The sequence below is a fragment of the Charadrius vociferus genome, unplaced genomic scaffold (assembly GCF_000708025.1).
Source record: "Charadrius vociferus isolate BGI_N301 unplaced genomic scaffold, ASM70802v2 scaffold185, whole genome shotgun sequence".
Lineage (NCBI taxonomy): Eukaryota > Metazoa > Chordata > Aves > Charadriiformes > Charadriidae > Charadrius > Charadrius vociferus.
Genome location: NW_009648955.1, coordinates 1,524,015 through 1,544,126, shown reverse-complemented (window position 1 = coordinate 1,544,126; position 20,112 = coordinate 1,524,015). Strand labels below are relative to the sequence as shown.

Sequence of the window (20,112 nt, the reverse complement as noted above, 5' to 3'; positions counted from 1 at the left end):
GACCAACACCCCCAGGTCCTTTTCCACTGGGCACCTTTCCAGCCACCCTTCCCCAAGTATGTGGCACTGCATGGGGTTGTTGTGACCCAAGTGCACGACCTGGCACTTGGCCTTGTTGAACCTCATAAAATTGGCCTCAGCCCATTGATCCAGCCTGTCCAGATCCCTCTGTAGAGCCATCCTACCCTCAAGCAGACCAACACTCCTGCCCAATCAATATGAAGTATTAGCTGCACCTGTATTGAATTTATCCTATCACCTGTTGCTCACTTCAGAATACCCACTGAGATCACATACAAAACATCAGTACAAAGGGCAAAGTCATATCACGTAGAGTTTTAACTGCACTACTTCATCCTGTTCTTAGTTTTACGTGTTTGAGAAATCAGAGTAAATGACTACTTAATACAATAATGTGCCCCTTTAAAATATTCTGTATTTGACACAGAATAAATCTTATTTAATATGCTCTCCAAACACTGTTTTTAATCTCTCATATGCAAAAAGAAAACTCTTCAATATAGCTTTCTCCTACAGTTCATGAGTGAAAGCCATCATTTCCATTCATACTCTTTTCCTTGAAGCGTACATCACCATGAAGCTTTTGTGACAGTTAAGTTTTTAAAATAACCCATGTACTTTTATTCACCTTATTTCTCTGATGAGAGACCTCACAGCAAGGATGGAATAACAATATGGAAACTAACCATCTAATCCAACTGAACACACTTTATTGAACTGTTATTACTTCCATGTGTAATAGGAAACTAAAGCCAACTGCAATCCCTAATTTTTGGCATTCCCAGTATGCATTGTATCCAGCAAAAGTGAACTTCACTTTTCATCTTTATTTTTACTGCACAGTGATATTAGACATATGGACTTAACTTGATCATTTAGAGATCAAGTGTGTTAACTGAGTAAAAAGCAAGGTCCTTATTATGCCTAAAGCAATACTGCTCTTTAAAAATTTGTAACGCTTTATAAATATTATTCTAATCTCTTTTGCAGTATGAATATTCTTTAAAATAACTGGTATGAAAATTTTAGTGCAGATGATAAAATCTTCCAGAATGGATATAAAGAGTAATAACAATATAGTTATAACACAGATTCAAGCAAACAATTTATATGACAGAAACTTGCTATGGATAAATTCAATGCCAAAGAGTTATATTCCAATTTATTCTGAGGTAGTATGTGTGATAAATTAACTAATAATTCTCAAGATACAAAACCTAGTTTCCTAAAAAATATGGCTATAAAATTATGAGCTACTATCATGACAAATACTTGCATTCAATATCGACGGAAATAAATAGTCCTTTATTAAAGCATTCTAAACTTTGTTTTCTAAATAAGTGATATTTTTCAAGATACATCTCTGATATGAAAAACAATCCCAAGATGGATCAATCAGGTAAGTACCTTTCTTAGTGGAGGTCTGAGGAGATTACAAACTCATTTTGTAGTTTCAGCAACATCTTGAACATTCCATGCAATGAATCTTCCAGTAATATTTACTGATCAGATTTTTCTTTTCAATTCCCTTTTCTCTCCAACACATATGCTTTCCTTTGTTATGCCAGTAAATTATGAGATTGCTACACGGCTTAGAATACTGTTCTCCCCAAGAGCTAATAATAACACAAGACACTAAAGACAGGCTCTTTTGGTTTAGTTTACTTCACATTTTTGTAAAAATTTAAGGAAAGTCATCACTTTCACCATTCACGGTTGCCAGTACCTCATGACTTTACTAGACCTATATTAATCAGAGGCTACCTATAAAAGAGGGGAGGAGGAATTTTTTCCTTTTTTTTTTCCTTCTTTTTCTTTATTGATTACATGGGTTCAATTTGAGAACAGATAAATTCATGCAAGAAAAGTTATCAGTTAATTAGAGCAAGAAACTATACTGAACTGAGGAAACTTGTAATGTGAAAATAGATGGAGGCTGAAAGTCAAATACTAATTACTTAGAAAGATTATAAATATTTGGTTCTTAACAGAGGCTAAATTTTGGTAGAAAAAAAATGAATGAGCTTCACATACTAACATTAAAATTAATAGAATTAATCTTTCAAAGAAATTGCATCACAAAGCTCAAGAAACAGTTTTCTGACTCCTTATGCATATTTAATTCAAAACTACATTCCCAGAACAATTAACTCCATTCTTTCCTACAAAAAGGTAAATTCCCAAGCTTTAACTATTGCCTGTATGGCTTACATTTTGTGAATTTTAGAATCCCATTTCTGTTTAGTCCTATAATTTAACTACTCTAAGATTCTTAAATAGAATAATCAGAAAACGGTAATCTGCCAGTGATGGACACAATTAGTTTAGATGTTTCTATAAACCAGTATCACTGATGTGCATAGGAAAGAAATCAAGTTAAGGGGAAAATCTGTATGCAAGTATAGATATAAAACATGTCAGAAAGCTCAAAAGGACTTCCAAAAAATTTAAAGCCTAATGCTACAGACAACTGCTACTGATGCACATCTCAATCTTCCAAAGCTGTTGTGTGCAGATAAGCTCTACACATATGTGAGCATCACCACAACTATACATGAACCACTTCCACAGATTGTGTTCCTAATGAGGTCTCTGAACACAACGTTTATACCGTATTGCACCTGGGTGTTTTTTATGTGTCTGATATCAACATTCATAGAATGTATTTCTAAGAAGTTTGGGGGATAAGAAATATGAGAAAGGTAAAAAAAAGTATCTTAAAAATAGACCATACATATGGATTTTTCCTTTGCATCTGACAACGCATCCTCCCTGCTTTTCAGTGAAAGTTAGATCTTTTTAGCTTAGCTGATGCTATTATGCACAGTGCCTTGTAGGCACATGGTTTTCTCAGCTGCTCAGATAAAGTACCACAAGCACCCATAAAACAGAAATTTAATAAAAATGTAAAAAAGAGTAACTTTAAAATATGAAAAACTCAACTTTTAAAGTAGTAATAAATATTCTTTCTATAGGTAAACATATTCAGTCATGCAGAACACTTAAATACAAATAAACTGTGTACCTGAACTGTTGAACTGATTTCAGACGCAAATCCTCCTGTCAAGGGAGCCTCGTGGCTAATCAGCAATCGCCCAGTCTTCGCCACTGACTGAAAAGGAAAAACAAACCCCAAAAATGTAATCAAATTGCAGCTCTTCTGATTTCATACTTGTGCTACTTGTGGAATATATGAAATATGTAACATTATTAGCAGTGTTAGAATATAGCTACTTTCCCCCTCTTGCATTTTCACTGAAAGAAAAATCATCCTAAAAGTCTAAACTGAGTAATTAATAGGATGTTTTTATATTTACTATAAAAGTGTTTGCATCTTGTACTTCATTTTAAGCAAATATCAAGAATAAAAATTGATTCCACTGAATATGAATTTACCCTATCAATGCAAACTGTAACAATTCTGAAGGACAATAAGGATTTTCACAAGAAGTCAGGAAAAATTTGGATCCTGAAAATACTAAGACACACGTAAAGAAATAATTCACTGCTACATACTTCTGCACAACCAGGCCCTAGGTAAAGTCATGAAACATAGCTATTCAGAAAGTAAAACTGTTAAATAAAAGTTTTAGCAAGAAAATAATCATGTGGATTAATGCCGCTTATTTAAGTTTTACATGGCAATGACAAGCAACATTTTCTAATTTTAAATCTCAATGTTTGTGCAGTTTTTATGTGATCCACTTCATAAATAATTACATAGCACAACATATAGAGAAGGTGATGTAAGCATCTTTTAATCAAAAAAAACCAAACTGGGTTCATTGTGAAACACAACAATGAAAGCAAAATATTTTTAATCTGATGGGAGTATTAAGCTTCACCACACCCAAATATCTTGAAGTTTAATGAAACTACATACTAAAGTGCCAAGAATCAAACAGTATCAGATACCTTTGGTCAGAAATATGGCAGCGAAGTCTCATTTTTCATAATACACATTGTATAATCTCATAAGGTGCATTATAAAGTTTCACGAACTTTTAGAGATGCACATCAGAAAAAAATTTATCAGAATAATGAGCACCTTAATCTTTCAAGAACAGTTATAGCCTAATTTTTAAGATAAGTATATAGTGTACTGCTGGTGCACCATCAGTCACCAAGTGGAAAAGCCCAGGACAGTGCTAGCTATCAGATCAAACTTTTTTAATGCTTTGATCTTCAATTTAATGTCTACACCAGCACATTCTCCAGTTGGGCAGCTCCATGTTGTCTACATAACAGAATACATAAAGGCAATGCCTTATTTTTACAGTTTTCTTTCTAATTCAAGTACTTTATTAATTCTTTTGCTTTTCTAGGAACGACTCAATCAACGGCATTAAGGAGCTCATCCACAGATGGACTGGCAAGTCACAGCCCTATAAACAAGATGATCCATATACTGTACTATGAAGTGGTTTGACAACATTCAGAGCTAAACAAGACAGGAAAAGGCATTTCAACAGTTGGAAAGCAAAACACAGTTATGCAGGCTGATTTCTTGAATTTCTTTTGCCAGCACTGGAAACCCATATCTAAAGAGCTGAGGCATTAACTGCACTATAAATCTGCCCAATACATCAAAATGACAGCTCAATGAACAAAATGTACAGTCCAGTTTTAAGTTGATATAATACAACTGACACAATCAGTTTTAAGTTGCTATGGTAAAACTGATACAAGTAATCAATTTTAAAGGTGTTTTTGAAAATCCTCTTACTTTTCATTTAAACAAAAATTCTTTTGTGTATATTTGCTCTGAGATATTCACACTTTGAAACAGTACAAGCTATCATTAAAGTTATAGATTTGGTCTCTCAGAATTTAATAGTATGAAACAGACACTGTTAGAACACATATAAGAAAATCCAGCAGCCCAGTATCCTGTCTCCACAACGGAGACAATTTGATGTTTAGGAAAGAGTAAGAGTAGGGCCTTTAATGTGTTCCTTCGCTATTTCTCAGCCTCCAACTATTTTCACATCGCAGGTTTCCTGAGTCCAATATGGTTTCTTGCTCTAAGTAACTGGTAGCTTTTCTTGCATGAATTTATCTGTTCTCAAATTGGACCCATGCAAACAATAAAGAAAAAGAAAACAAGACGGAATAAAAAATATGGCATTTCGGAAACCTGCTTCTCCGATATGAGAAATCCTTATTTTTTAACATATGATTCCCAAGGGCTTTAAGGATTCCTTGCCTGTAGGAGCCTGTTAAGAGTGAGCAAGCAGCTGTGATCACCAAGCACTGCATACAAGCATGTCAGCCCTGCTAAATAGTACAACATATCACCCCTGGTGGGAAACCACACTAGCATAGCTTTAGTGCTTTTAGTACCTATCGTAGCTTGATCAGGGCCAGCACAGATACCTGCACCACACTATAACATTTAGAAATACCTTAAAAATTCTCCTAATGGTTAAACCAGAATCAAAATGAGCAGAAATTAACCATTACACTACGCTGCAAAGAGAGATCTGGACTTTTAGGAAGGAGGCGAATATTGTGATTTCTGAATATTACAGGATCCCCTGCATCAATTTCTACTTCAAATTTAATACTTGTTCCTAAGCTACAGTGAGTCTTTCAGAAAGCCATGCAATCTTAATTACGGTATTTCCAGTATTTGCAAATGCATCACAGCTATTGATTAAGTTGTTACAGTGTTTAACTGCCTTCCCTGTTAAAATTTTGCGCCTTATTTCCAAACTAATTTGGCTGACTTCAAGCTGTTGGTTCATATTTTACTTCTGTTTGCTCGATGGAGAAGCTATCTATTATCACATTTGTGCTCCCCACATGAATACGTTAAGATTGTGATCAAATGATCTCTTAACCACACTTTTGCTAAACTAAGCAGACGGAGCTCTAAATCTTTCACCATACAGCACACTTCCAATTCCTTCATCATTCTCACGACCCTACCCTGAATCATCTCCAGTTTTCAACGTCCTTCTTGAAGTACAACCAGCATTCCAGCCTTTTTCAGAACACCACTGAATAGGGAGGTAATATAACCTCAATATTGCAAGCTCTTGGATGTATGAGGCATTTTGGCCAAAGTGTAACAACATGAGTCCAGTTTCAACCGACGACTGCGTTTCCCTGTTCTTGGGAAAGAAGGATACTGCTTCTTGGAATAAAGATAGAAATGTAGTGTGCATTTATTATTTCAAGATACAAAACCATATTTGGATATGCTGAAAAATACATTGTGTGCCTGAACCTAGCTCAGTTAATAAACCTATCCTCTCTTTATCACTGATTGTCTATTTTATCTGTTTCTCTAGCTGTTTGTTACCTCTAACTTATCAGTAACAGTTTTAAATGTTTTCTGTATCTTTGATAGAAATATTAAAAAACAGGTTAAAAATCAGACTCTGTAGAATTTCAATGACTTTACTGTTTCCATTCACTAGCACTGCCTTTACATGACATACAGTTAAAGTCAATGCAGCACTAATGCCTTACTTCTCAACTACGTTAATTTGTTTCGTGAGCACTTCATTACAAATTCTTGATTGTATATTTCTAAGTTATTTCTCCCTACTTGCTTCTTCCTTGCTAATTTTTTCATAGTTCTATAGATTGTTCCTTCTAACTGATTTGGGACACAGTTTTGGGGGTTTTTGTTTGTTTGTTTGGGTTTTTTTGTCGAAAAACCGCTCCATAAGGTACAAGATTAATAAATTACTGGTAGAAAGATACTTTGGTTCATCAGACACATTGGGTCTCTGTATGCCCTCTTAATTTTAATTATTATATTATTTTTTCTGTCCTACAGATAACACTACTATCCAGTAATAACAGCAGCCAATAGCAACCAATGTGATTTTCTTAAAGAACTTTTTAAAATATGTATTACCACACAAAAATGTTTCAGATTACATAGCTTAGAAGAAAGTCATAGCCCATGATGAAAAAGTCCAACCTTTTCCAACATCAGTAGTGTTCTAGAATGGCTAACTAATTTAATTTCTCTATCTTCATGTGGAAATTCAATCTTATTTCCTGGAAGTAAAACGGCTAATCAGTTAAAAAGGAAAATTTCAAAAGTAACTTCTGTACAATGTATAGGGCACAGTGGACATTGTTAATGATTATTTTCAGAATATCGATGCTCTTCTCTAAAACTTTAACTTCATTTTTAAAATATACTGCAAAACATTAGTCCCTGTCAAATCAAATGAGGAAAGCATTCAACCTCCAGGATAACCAAAGCCCAACATTCACAAAATCATTTACAGCCCAAATAAATGCAGTATGGTAAAATCCAACCCTCGGTCCTCTCCCTTCAAACTTAACAGGAAATCCCACTGGCGTAAAACTGGAGAAGACAGTGGTTAAATCTCCACAGTGTAACAAATTGGCCAGCATAGAATCCTACCATTTTATCACCTTTTAAAAAAGTGGATAATTGGAGTGGTTTTGGTTTGGGTTTTTTTTTTGTTTGGTTTTTTTTTTGTTTTTTTATTTGGAGTAGCTAGAGAAAAGGCTGGCCTTTCAAGGACTGATGTATTTTTGTGCCCTCAATCATAGACTTGTTGCATTTCTATAAGGGCTTGATTCTCCTCCATTTCCCCAACATCCCCAACTCTGTCTTCCAAAACCCCGGTCTTTACACTTCTTACTTCAGTAAGAGATTAAAATTTTGAAACACGTGCACATTCTGCAGCTCACGTACATTACTTTTAAAAATGAGTCTTCATAAAGATAAGGTGCAGCTTAGGAGATTGGCACTGATAAAAACATTCCTTCTTTACATCCACGAACAGAAATTGTTGTTTGCTGATCTTTAAAAGTCCAAAGAGACTTCTGAGGGTACTAAGAGATTCTGTAGGTATCTCCTATCTCAAATTAAATGAAAACAGAAACTTTTTTTTGCTATCTTTAGAAACAGACCACAGAGGAAAGTCAGAGGCAACATCCAGGCATTTAGAGGGCATGGCTCCTCTTTGTCAGTCACTGCCCTTTCACAGCTGATGCAACCCTGGTTGCTCCCAGAAAGCAGAGGTCCCACCCTACCCAAAACCTCCTATTCCGAGCCCATCCCTGGCATCTCCTCAAGAACTGAAGGGGCCACAGGTAAGCCACTTGAAGGAAATAATCCAATTTATCCTGCAGCAGTGTACAGTTAGAACGAAGCAGCAAACGCCGCCCCAGAGACAGATTCAGAGATCAGAGGCAGATCAGGATTCGCTCACAGAAAGCTTCAGCAGTGCCCCCTCCCTCCAGAAGGCAGCTGAGACCCAGGTGATGGCACATCACTGTCGCCTGTGCAATATCCAGTCATTCCAGAAAAGACTCAAGGGCTTTCAGCTACTACATTAACGCTAAAACAAAACCAGAAACCAGTATTGACTATGCTTTTCCACCTCAATTTCATTGTCAGGACTGTTTCACATCGGTGTCATCCACAAGGATGACAGGATGACAACTGATGTTGTGTCAGAGCAAAAGGCTAGTGGCACGATCACCCTGATAATGAAATGTAAAAAAAAAAATAATAAAAAAAAAGCTAATGCCTTTGCAAGACGAATGCTTTCAGATTGCACTCTGAAGGTTTTCTGAACGGCAGCCCAGCCTTTTTGCAGTGAAGCAGCTGAGCGAATTATTTTCAGCTTCCCTGACCACACTCTTTACCCAAGACTTTCTATAATCACTTTTCTGTTCAACTCTCAATTAATCATGTTGGCCGCTTTCTCCTCTCCTACAGGCACTGATGACAGAAGAAAACAACACAAGTCTGGCGCTTCCAAGCGCTTTGAAATCTTAAGTGCTGACACTACCAATAACATGCTATGCCCTTACTTAAGAGAAAGCAGAATTAAACCAAAATGAGTTTGATAATAAACTGCGTTTTACACTATTATTTTCCACACATAGCAACAGCGTTACTTCCAGTGTAACCAGCTGCTTCACTAACCACAACTGCCTTCAAAGAAATGATCAAAGTCAGAGTTTTATTATAAATGGCTGTTATTGTGTCACAATGGCAAGTTGCCTAATTTCTTTAAGAAAATCTTCTTCTCAGAATAAAAAGATTTTCCATCTCTTACAGAAAAGGAATTATTTTGATGTTCACTTTCACATTTAAATTTTGGCATACTTTTGATCGTGTTCTTTACAGACGGCAAAAATTTCTTGCATAATTGAAAAAATAGCTTTCTAAAATAATTTTAAAGCAGCTGGCAAAAGTACTGAAATTGTATTTGTATTATATCGCACTTTGCACTACGCATGAATGATACAATTATAAAATTGTATTAAAATAAACATTAATAGATATGCATCTTTACTGAAAGCCAATCAAAATATGGAAGCTTAAAAAAAAAACCACACCAAAAAAAATTCAAACTTGGTAAAGTTTCAATAAATGCCTTGAAAAACACTTTTTCTTTTTAATTTTTAGATCAGCTTTAACTAATTTGTGCTTGGAAATTGTAAAATCTGAGGGAGGCTACTTTCCCCAACACATTAGTTCAACTTTCCTTTTAATGTTTCAATAACAAATGAAATCGCACAGCAGCATTCTTGGTACTGAACATCATAAGCATAGGGATAGAAATAAGATTCCAGATTTCTATTCAGCGTTTCCCACAGAGAAATATATAACATAACCTACCAGATGCATCGCTGAGGATTACATTTACTCAGCATGTGCAGATCCATAGGATGACACATCCCAGATACAATGAATTGTTTGTGCATGTGATACACTGACAATCTTAACAAATGCAGTTATTATGTCCCCAATTTCCAGACATCCTGGAGCCTTATTAGAATTGTGGGATCTCTGGAAAACCAAATAGATCCTCAAGCACCTTTTTTTTTTACTAGGGTGGCAAGAGAAGAGGAATAGGATGTGTCCCAATAGCCTGGACATGAGAAAGCCCCGTAACTTCCTAATGATCATGATCTAGTTTCCAAATTATAACTATCAGTTGCCCAGAACAACTACCTTCTCCTAAGAAGCAGTAAAAGCTAGCAATAGTATGCACTCTTTAAAGCTCCAACCCAGCAGCAAAAATAATTCTTAGCATTGAAGAAAAAATATTCAATAACCAATCTGAATTAAAAGAAAATAAAATAACATCATTTGGTGTGGTTTTCAATAGTACTAAATTCCCAGAGAAGGAAAATGAAAGAGAGCCTCCAAATCTACTACTATATCATGATGTCTACACTACACTCCCAAAAGTTGACTGAAACTCATTTATCAGTAAAATCAAGATGTAGAGACAAACAAATGACATTAAAAAACATTGTTTCATCACACACAGCTTAACAGCCCAAAGCATGACTAAGATTTCTCAACTACCAGTAATAAGACAGCCTTACACTAGTTCTGTTAAGATTCATAAGGCAGCTGTAAGTATAACAAACATATCGCAGTATTGCAATAATACAGCAGGGAATCCTAACTGAACACTGGCAACAACGTATGTAGATCAAAGATAAAACTATTCAGAAAGAAAAAACACATCATTCCATCACTTAGGAAGGCCATCAGAGAAAAACCTTTAACAAAAACTTTTCAAAAAATAAAATGAAAGAGCAAAGGCAGTTCTCTAATAGACAAGTATGCTGATTAACAGAAAGGAATGAAAAAGGAATCCAGTTTCTTTTAACTTGACACAAATAACTAAGGAGTTGCCAATCATTTTAACTGATCCCCATTAGCAGAGCACAAATCTTTGTCTTCCTGCTAACCAAACCAGAGGCTTTTAATCCATGACTGACTGCTTGTTCAGCTGATGCAGACAAACTTTGTGCTTTCTGACCTACAAGCCTGGAATCCATTGACTGCAGATGGCACGGCCGAGGCTGCTGCGACAGGCTGCGGCCGAGACCGAGCTGGGACCTACTGCCAGCTTCGGAAGCGCCGAATGAGTTTCCCCAAAGCAAAAGGATCTGCAAAAAACAATTGACATGGCAAGGACAAGCAGATCCATTAGGGCTCCCAGACTCTAAAGAGCACAAAGATGAAGAACCATTGATTCTGGTTTCTAAGAGAGGAGCAAAACACGGTCCGTAGAAGGAGACAACACTACAGGAAAGAGGGGCAAGGGAAAGAACAGAGAAGAGCCCTCCACTAGCGTTCAACACAGCATGCAACTTTAGCACATTAGAGAGGCTGTCCTGCTGCACAACCCTCCTCTGTCACTGTGTCTATACATATGTAAAACTCAAGGACACATACACCTGCCTTCTCTGGAGCAAAAGATGAAAACAAACAAAAACCATGATAACTAAACCCCAGACAGAAGATTTTAGTCTAACCTCCTTTCCAATTAATTTCAAATCAAAGACCAGCTATTAGAGAAAATAAAAAAAAGATCTAAAAGTATAATGCAGTACAACTCCAACTATCACAGTAATGAAGAAAAATGTAGAAAAATTAAGAGAAGTATGAGAAATGTATTTGCTGCCCAATGAGCTGTTTACCTGAAACCAAATGATTAATGCCTCATGAAATAAATTATCAAAACATGGACCAAGGTGTAACATGTTGTAGGCAGCAGTCATACTGTCCATTGAGCTCTTTGAAAGTTATTACTGTACATTCAAATATTGATTTCTAACAAGGAGTAAAGCTCCCAGAAAAGAACTTAAGTTAATTTTACACAGCCACTTTAAATCTGTTCTCCCTAAAAGGTCAGTCTTGCTGTACTTCTACATGGCTACTACATTTACCAACTCCATAGTATTAGCACAATATAGTCAGATGAAAAACCTATTGATAGATCAAAGGAAGGGGAAGGAACAAACAAACCAACAATCTGGAACACAGGGAAAAGTTGGACTGCATTTTTGACAGTGTCAAAGGCAGAAGCAGGAAGGGATGCCAACAGCAGGATGGGGAAAGAAAGAAAGAAAATTAAACATACTTTTATTTATAGCCAGCTGCCCATCATATCTCTAACCTTTGACCTTCCTTTAACATTATGTTTAAGAATAAGCCTAAAGTATGAAGAAAGATTTTATATTACAAATACTGTTCTCTGTAGAAAAAATCTACATGATACAGTAAAGGCAACATTATCAGTATGTTTGTGTCCCAAGGAATTTGGATTTTAAGAGACTTCAAATGAAATCACATTGATATGCCAAACAAAGCAGAGATTCGTAATTTCTAAGGTTTACCCTTTGATATAATTCTAGATACATATAGATAGGTATACACAGTGCATATATCTCCATAACTCAACTGACCCAAAGACAGTGAACACTTTTTTTCCCTTTAAGCATTCTTAAGCCCATACATGTGCATCACGTGTTGCTGGAGTTGGTGAGCCCTCTTCCTGTTGTCAGAAAGGTTATGAATAAAATCACTTCCAAGGTTTCCAGCTACATCTGAGCTGGTGGTCAAGAAATCAACCTGTACATTCTGTAGATGAATTTTGTATTTCTACTAGATGAGTTGGAGTGAGGAAACAAGACAACAGACTAGCAAAAATTCTCAAAACCTATTTTCAGAAAATTGTCCGACAACTCTAACCATGCAGGAAAGAGAGAAAATTACCATAATAGATAGTATTCTGATTATTATTTTTTAATACTTTTTTTTTTTCTTACAGGGAGTGCATTCAAACTGTTCCTGTTGATAAATTGTTAAGAAGCCAACCAAGCTTTCAAATAAGTTACCTGAAGACTTCTCTGCACTTTGTCTGTTTTAATATGCATATCTAGCTATCTGTATGCAGATGCATACATCTATATATTTATTTCCTTTGTTACCAACCGAAATGCAAATATTACATTGATCTCTCAGATCAAGACCAAAACAAATAAAAATCTCTCTGAAGACTGAGATGAATAGCTCAAATTCAGCATGTCAAAGCAACAAAAATATTTTCCTAAGGAGTCACCATTCTCAACTTGTTCTGACACTTAGTATAAATAACATCTGAGTTGTCTAAAAATAAATGATATCCAAAAACTAATTCCCAGCTCTCTTATCAGCTTTGTTTAAACAATTTACTACTGTGCTCCTGTTCAAACCTACACAGCCTCTTATGGCAGAATAATAACAGTTCCCAGGAAGAAGCATGGTCCTTACACCTCAAATAGCACTGCATTAAGCAGCTGAGGCTTTACTGTCTCTAATCTCAAGTGAAGTTTCTGCAACGGGTTAGGTTTTCATCCCAACTTCCTCCTATATGGAAGTACATTTTCCAAGCAACGGATCTGGCTAAGCATCTCCTTTTAATAAGAAAGAGTATAAATAAAGTCATCAGCAATGGTGTAACAGTCTTCCTGCCCCATTTATATCCTTTAGACTGTGCCCATCCACCTAAGGGCAAGGACTCCAGCTCTCAAGCATCCTGATGGACCTCGCTCCACCTTATCAATATTTTTCTTTTACTGGGGGCCCAAGACTTGCATATTGAGTAGAAAGGGACAATTTTTGCCTTCCATCAGCAGGCCATTCTCCTGCTGACACAGCCCAGGATGCTGTCGGCCCTCATTGCTGCCAGGGCCACTGCAGGCTCATGCTCAGCTTGATGCCCGCCAGGGCCCCCAGGGGCTTTGCCCACTGAGCTGCTCCCCAACCAGGCACTCCCAGTCTCTGCCATCATAAGCTCTTCCTTCCCTGGTGAAAGACCTGCCATTTGACCTTGCTGAATTTCATAAAGTCACTGTCAGCCCATTCCTCGTCAGCCCATTCCTCCAGCTCATCTATGTTCCTCCAGAAGGTAGCCTTGCCCTCAAGCATAGCACTTGTTTCCCCCTCTCCAGAGTTTGGTCTCCTCTGATAACCTTCATGAGGGTGCACACTCCATCACCTCCTCTACATCATTGGTAATGATATTTGAACAGGACAGATCCTAGTACAGACCCCTGAGGTACTTACTTGTCACTGGCGTCCAAGTAAAATATCGTACTCTACCCATTAACCATGACACTCTAGGCCCAATCATGCAAATAGCACTTTACCTATCCATCTGTCCATCTGATCAGAGCGTAACATCCTAATTTGTATACAGGAATATTCTGAGAGAGAGTATCAACAGCTTTGCTGAACTGAAGTGTCATCCATTGCTCACCCCTTGTCCACAGATCCAGACACTTTTGTCACAGAAGGCAATCACATTGGTCAAGCATGAGTTAGCCTTAGCAAGGCCATACTTACTTTTCCTCATCTTCTACTTAATAGGTTCAGAAATTATGGGAAACTTTCAGTCTGGGTGAAGAGCACCAGTTTTAGTGATTAAAAACAGCATCAAAGCATTTACTGAGAATTCTTTTATGAAATATACAACGTTTTCCTAAATTTGACCACAAAATGGCAACTAAGTGCTCACTAAAGCAGGAGACATGCATTTGTAAGCAGTCTGAGAGCTGTCAGTGAGATGACCCACAATAGGGAGCATCCCAGCAATCTCAATACACATTTGCAGAACTGTATTCTAAATCGTTACTTAGAAAAATATTGCAGTTTTCTTTTAAGGCAACTCTTCAGTCACATCTGGATGATGGGGTAGAGTGTACCCCCAGCAAAGTTACAGATGACACAAAACTGGGATGAGTGGATGATAGACCAGCAGGTTATGCTGCCATTTGGAGGAACCTGGACAGGCTGGAGAAAAGGGCTGACAAGGAACCTAATGAAGTTCAAAAACAGAAATACAAAGTCCTGCACCTGGGGAGGAACAACACCAGGCACCAGTATGTGCTGGGGGCCACAGAACTGGGAAGTGGCTTGGCAGAAAAGAGACATGGGTGTCCTGGTGGACACCACATTGACCATGGGCCAGAAATGTGCCCCTGCAGCAAAGAAGGTTAATGTTATCCTGGGTTGCATTAGGATGAGTGTTGCCAGCCATTCAAGGGAGCTGATCCTTTCCCTCTACTCAGCATTGGTGAGGCCACACCTGGAGTGCTGTGTCCTGTTCTGGGCTCCCCAGTACAAGAGACATCAACATATTGGAGAGAGTCCAACAAAGGGCCATAAAGATCAAGGAACTGGGATTACGGGATCTCATTGATGTATATACATACCCATGGGAGGGTGCAAACAAGACAGAAGCAGGGTCTTTTCAGTGGTGCCCAGGGACAGGACTGCATAGTTTATGCAATTATGCTGATGTTGCATCATGCACTGGTTAAACCTCACCACTTTGAAACCCACATCAGGATGGATTGTTTCCCCAGTTTAAAATGTATGCATGGCAGGAACAGTTCATAAAGAACTAATGTGACCACAGCTGGGATGCACATATGAAACATCTTGCAGAGAAATGTTAGCACAACCATAAAACTTATTGCCTCAACACACCAGGATTTTATTATTCCAATATGTATCATTTTACACTACCAATGCCAAAAATAATTCTGAAAGACTAACGTGGCTTCTTCCTGCGTAGCACTGAAAACATAATGCTGTAGTGTGAAGATAATGGTGCAGAGATAATGAGAAACAAAAACACACACAGAAGTAATGCAAAGTAACCTGGAAAATTTTAAAAGTTACATTCAAAACCAAAAGGGTTGGCTACATGGCTAGACAGGACATCCTAAGAAGCAATGAAGAGGGTGGATAATAAAACAGTTATGGCCTTTACATCTTGCACAACATTGTCAGGGTATGGCTGAGATGTTCAATGAGAGATTTATTTATAAGCCTCCTGCAAAGCCAAGAAACCAAGGAGAGATTCCCAGGGTGTTAGTAGCAGAGAATCCCTCTCCAAAACAACTTGCAATTTAAATAGCTGAGACTGTGAAAAGAGAAAAGAGATATGATGAACAGCAGAGTGCATCTCAGCACAATTTGGGCTGCTTGATTTATTTTTTAATAGAAGAGTGCTAAACTTAATTTAAAGAACTGATATTCTGACAACCTCTGACTAAAATTCTAATGCCTTTCAGTAAATTTACTCTTGTAAAACAATGCTGCAAATGCTCTTTACTACTTTTATAACATCATTCTATGTACCCTAAAGTAGTTAATTGCTAAGAAAACAGTAGCTGCCAATAATGGTCATAAGATGTAGAGACAATGAAGAAAAGTTATGTTTTGTGCAGATGCTTAACCTAAAAAGACTTAGGAATATACTAACCAGTTTCAGTAAGAGATAGGCAAAGAAAAATTACTTCTGGAATTCCATAGCATGACTTCTTGATGTCCTTAAGATAAATTTCTACATGCATGCTGGAATCAATTATTTAGGAAAGAAAGATGATTCAGAAGTCAAAAGGAAATTTGAAAATATAATCCACCTGGCTCGTTCTTATCACTTCATATACACTATATTGATTTTATTGCATTCTTGCCCTCCACTTCTTCACATTTCATTTGTTTTTTGATACTGGAAGCTGTCCTTAACAGTGACAATTAATATTTTTAATACACATTTAGTGCAAGGAGTCCCTGTTTACTTCTGAGGACCCCACACGCTACCTGGATAACACTACTGAGATAAATAACATGAATATAGAAACAACTTCCGTTGATTAAATGTCTCTAAAACCCCCAGTCATTGTCTTCTAGTAACAACTATGAAGAGAATCCTTAAATAGTATTTTTAAGTACAAAGACAACTGAACTAATGGAAAATATTCATGAATCCACTGGACTGGTAACTCATAATTCCTCAGTACTTCGAACTTCATTTTCCTACTTAACCACAATTAAATACATCTATTCAAACAATCTTTCTAAGTGTGTAGCCTGAAACATAAAACTAATGGTAGAGGTTTCAGAAAATAAGAACTGCAGCAGCAGCCTCCAAACTTCACCAGTCTTTGACCAATTATTAATAATGTACTGTGGACAAATTTGTCCTTCCTTCCCCCACTACCCTCCCTTTTAATTCTCTGTTTATGGAAGCAAAATCAGAAAGTCTCAGCAAGTACAGACAGGCAATGCTGTACCCAAGAGATCCTTTTCACTAAAGGGACTAAAAGGACAAAAGAGGTCCTTTTCATCCCAGAAATCTTCATTATAAGACTCCCTTCAAGGTTGTGTGGCATCACCACACTGAGTTGACATTCCATGGAAAGAAGTCCTTTTCTGAGTTTTTTTATTCCCTTGCCATTTTCATTACACCGTTAAACATAAAAAATAAAGTTTTCATAAATTAACTTGCTTCTTCAGTTTTTCTGTACTCACGCTCAAAACTTTTATTTTATGTCTCAGAAGTTACAAGTCTATTAATAGATTAATATTTAAACCTGAGATTAGTTAGCCTTCCTTTTGCCTTTCAGAAATTATATGCATACTGTTAGTCATGGGTTTTGAAAATGTCAGCTGTCCCAGAAACTCCTGGAATAATCAGGCTGTAATAGTACATATTATTTTCACTGTAACACTTAAAAAAAAAAAAAAAAATCCAAGGTTTTAAGTTTGAGTGTTTTTTGAGGTTCTCTCAAGCCAACTTTTAAGGAAAGACTGCAGGCTTCTGCACCCAAAAAGCCAGGAAAAACACCCATGTTGCATAAGACACAAGTCCCAAACTCTTAGAGGCATCTACTGCAGGATTACCTAAACTCCTGAGACACTAAGAGGATCTAGCTAGCGTTATTTATCCTGTTGCTCATAACCAGCACCTTTCTCTTTTCCACGCCCTAGCTCTTCCAAGTGCTTTAACTCTCATTTAGAGTCATATGGAAAACTCAGGCAGCAAAGCTGTTAATTCCACTGCTGAGTGAGTCATAAAAAGTTATGAGGATGAACAGTAGCTCAACTAGATTACTACATGCAATTTATTCTTTTATTCTTGAAAGAGATCTTGGCCAGTTCTGAACGAGCTCCCATGGACAATCCAGTTATTTGTAAGACACATAAATCTTCAGTTAGTCCAAATGGTGTACTACACTTTCTGTGAAGAACACCAGATAAACAACCTCTCCAAGTATTTTGGGGGATCCAAGAATGGGCCAGCTAATTCACTGCCATACCCGCACCCCAATACACACACATAACCACTATGTGGAACAAGTTTTAGTAGTATTCATCCACAAGCAAAACACTCTGCTGTCAGATATGACCCAGGTAACCGACTTCCTCAGGATAATTTTACTGAAGCTAACTACAGGTTTGGAGAACTTTGAAAAAGGAAACAATTATTCTTAAGAAAAATAGCATCAGATCACCAAGAAAATAAGTAAAATAGTCTGTAATTTTATTGCATCATAATAATTTCATTTTCCTCCAAAAAATTACACAGTAGCTTCTAAAATGATTCAAATAAACGTGTAGGACAGAAAATAGAAAAAATCCTGCTTTGACCAACCTATGACACAACAATAAAAGATGTACAGAAACTGTGTGAACCACCATCTTTCATCTTCACAATTACATAAAACTGTAATAAAAACATATAAAAAATATGGCAAGTTACACACACCTCCTAATACCAAGTCAAGAAGATACAGCATGTGACTGAAAGCCTGTAGGCAGAACAGTAGAGACCCATGCAAGATAGCCTGCAATCGTCATTTACTACCTGAGCACCCTTTCTATTTTCCAAATAGATTAAAATGAAACTTATGGTTCTTAAAGCTGTAGAGGAAGAGAAAGACCGGCAGCAGAAGAATGTAAGAACTTGAAGGCATAATAGAGAGAAGAAAAAACATGAATTCTGGAAAATGAGAAGTGCAGAAATGTAGAGGAAGAAAAGAACATCAAGAAAAAGAAAAAGAAAAAAAAAAGGCCAAGGCAAGACAGATGCTAAGTTGCAGAAAGAAAAGACCTGGATTCTGGAGGGTATGGAGAAAGGAACTGAGGAAAGGTTGGAAATACCAGTTGTGGCATACCACTTGTCTGGATTTTACTCTGGTGCGTATTGGAGTTGTAGCACAACTGGGATGGCAACGAGACTTTCTTCAGGCCTTGACAGTCCACTCGTAGCCTGATTGATGCAATTTGCTCTTTACCCTTATACAGGGGTTTCAAAGATTCTCTTCCATCCGCTTCTGCTCCACTCTAAGGCTTAAGCTCCATGACAGTCTTCCAAACCACAAGTGCAATTGTTTACCTTTCTCCTTCAGGAGAAAAAAACCCACCCACAATGGTCAAAGACTCCCTTCTAAGATGTAAAGCATCCTCAGGCTACTATGTTGAACTGATCTGACCAAGCACCTCACCAAGCTTTCAACAGAAAAAAGGAGATTGAAAGTCAAATTTTAAGACTAGTGGAATAGCACATGAAATCAAATAAAACATCATCTATCCGTAAGCTAATCATGCCAGCCAGAACAACTGATAACACAACTAATCAAGTGTGAAGTTTCAGAACTGGGGAAAGGGGTTTGGTTTTTTGACCAAAAACAAGAACAAGGAAATTCTGTTCTACTCCATATCAAGAAGTTGGTGTCACATGAAAATAAGTCTCCTTGATCAAGGAAGACATTATATATTCGAAAACACTTCTGTCCTGAGTCAGAAGACATCTAGATCTCTCAGCAGGGAAGAACGTTCCTAAATTGATTCCCATTCCCTGCATCGATTTATCTAACCACAGATGATCTGTGCTCTTGAGGTTCTCACAAATGACCCAGGCATCTTATCAATCATCCACCCTTATGACGTACACAAATAGCCAGTTAAAGTTAAAAGATTTCTCAACCCAAGACTAATACGTAGCCTTCTAAAAAGAGACAGAGATGTTTAAAAAGGTTGTTCTAGAACTTCAAACTTTAATAGATCCAGTGTTTGGTTAAAATAATGAACTCAGCCCTAACTCAGTGTTCTCTAGTTGCTACATGTTCACAAAACATTTTAGACACAGAAGACACATCAGTAAGTTTCTAGCCACCAATAAACACCTGTGAAGATGACTTTCAAGTGTTGGAGGAGAGAACCACTTTGTTGACATTCTTTGTATCAGTAATTGTCTTTTTCAAGTAACACTGAAGGAATCACATCAAGGAGGACCCAAGTACGTATGCTAAGTCTGAAAGCTAGTGCACTTTATAATCTGGATAACCATTCTGAAAAGCTACACTAGATTTCTAAAAAAAATTTCACTAAAACTCCATCTTCAGCATTCAGCATGCTTTAGCATCTCTGAATCCAGCAGCTGCTTCATTTCTATTTCCTGAACTTAATTCCAGTTCTCATAGCACAAAGTCACACAG

General features: G+C 37.1%; 1 protein-coding gene across 1 annotated transcript in view; it reads right to left on the bottom strand.

The window, feature by feature from the left end:
• BCKDHB (branched chain keto acid dehydrogenase E1, beta polypeptide) overlaps nucleotides 1-20,112 on the bottom strand; it is a 137,330-nt gene that overhangs the window by 52,518 nt on the left and 64,700 nt on the right. The window contains exon 8 of the mRNA XM_009887462.1: nucleotides 3,047-3,133. Coding sequence (XP_009885764.1) covers nucleotides 3,047-3,133 — 87 coding nt within the window. The remainder of the gene's footprint in view (nucleotides 1-3,046; nucleotides 3,134-20,112) is intronic.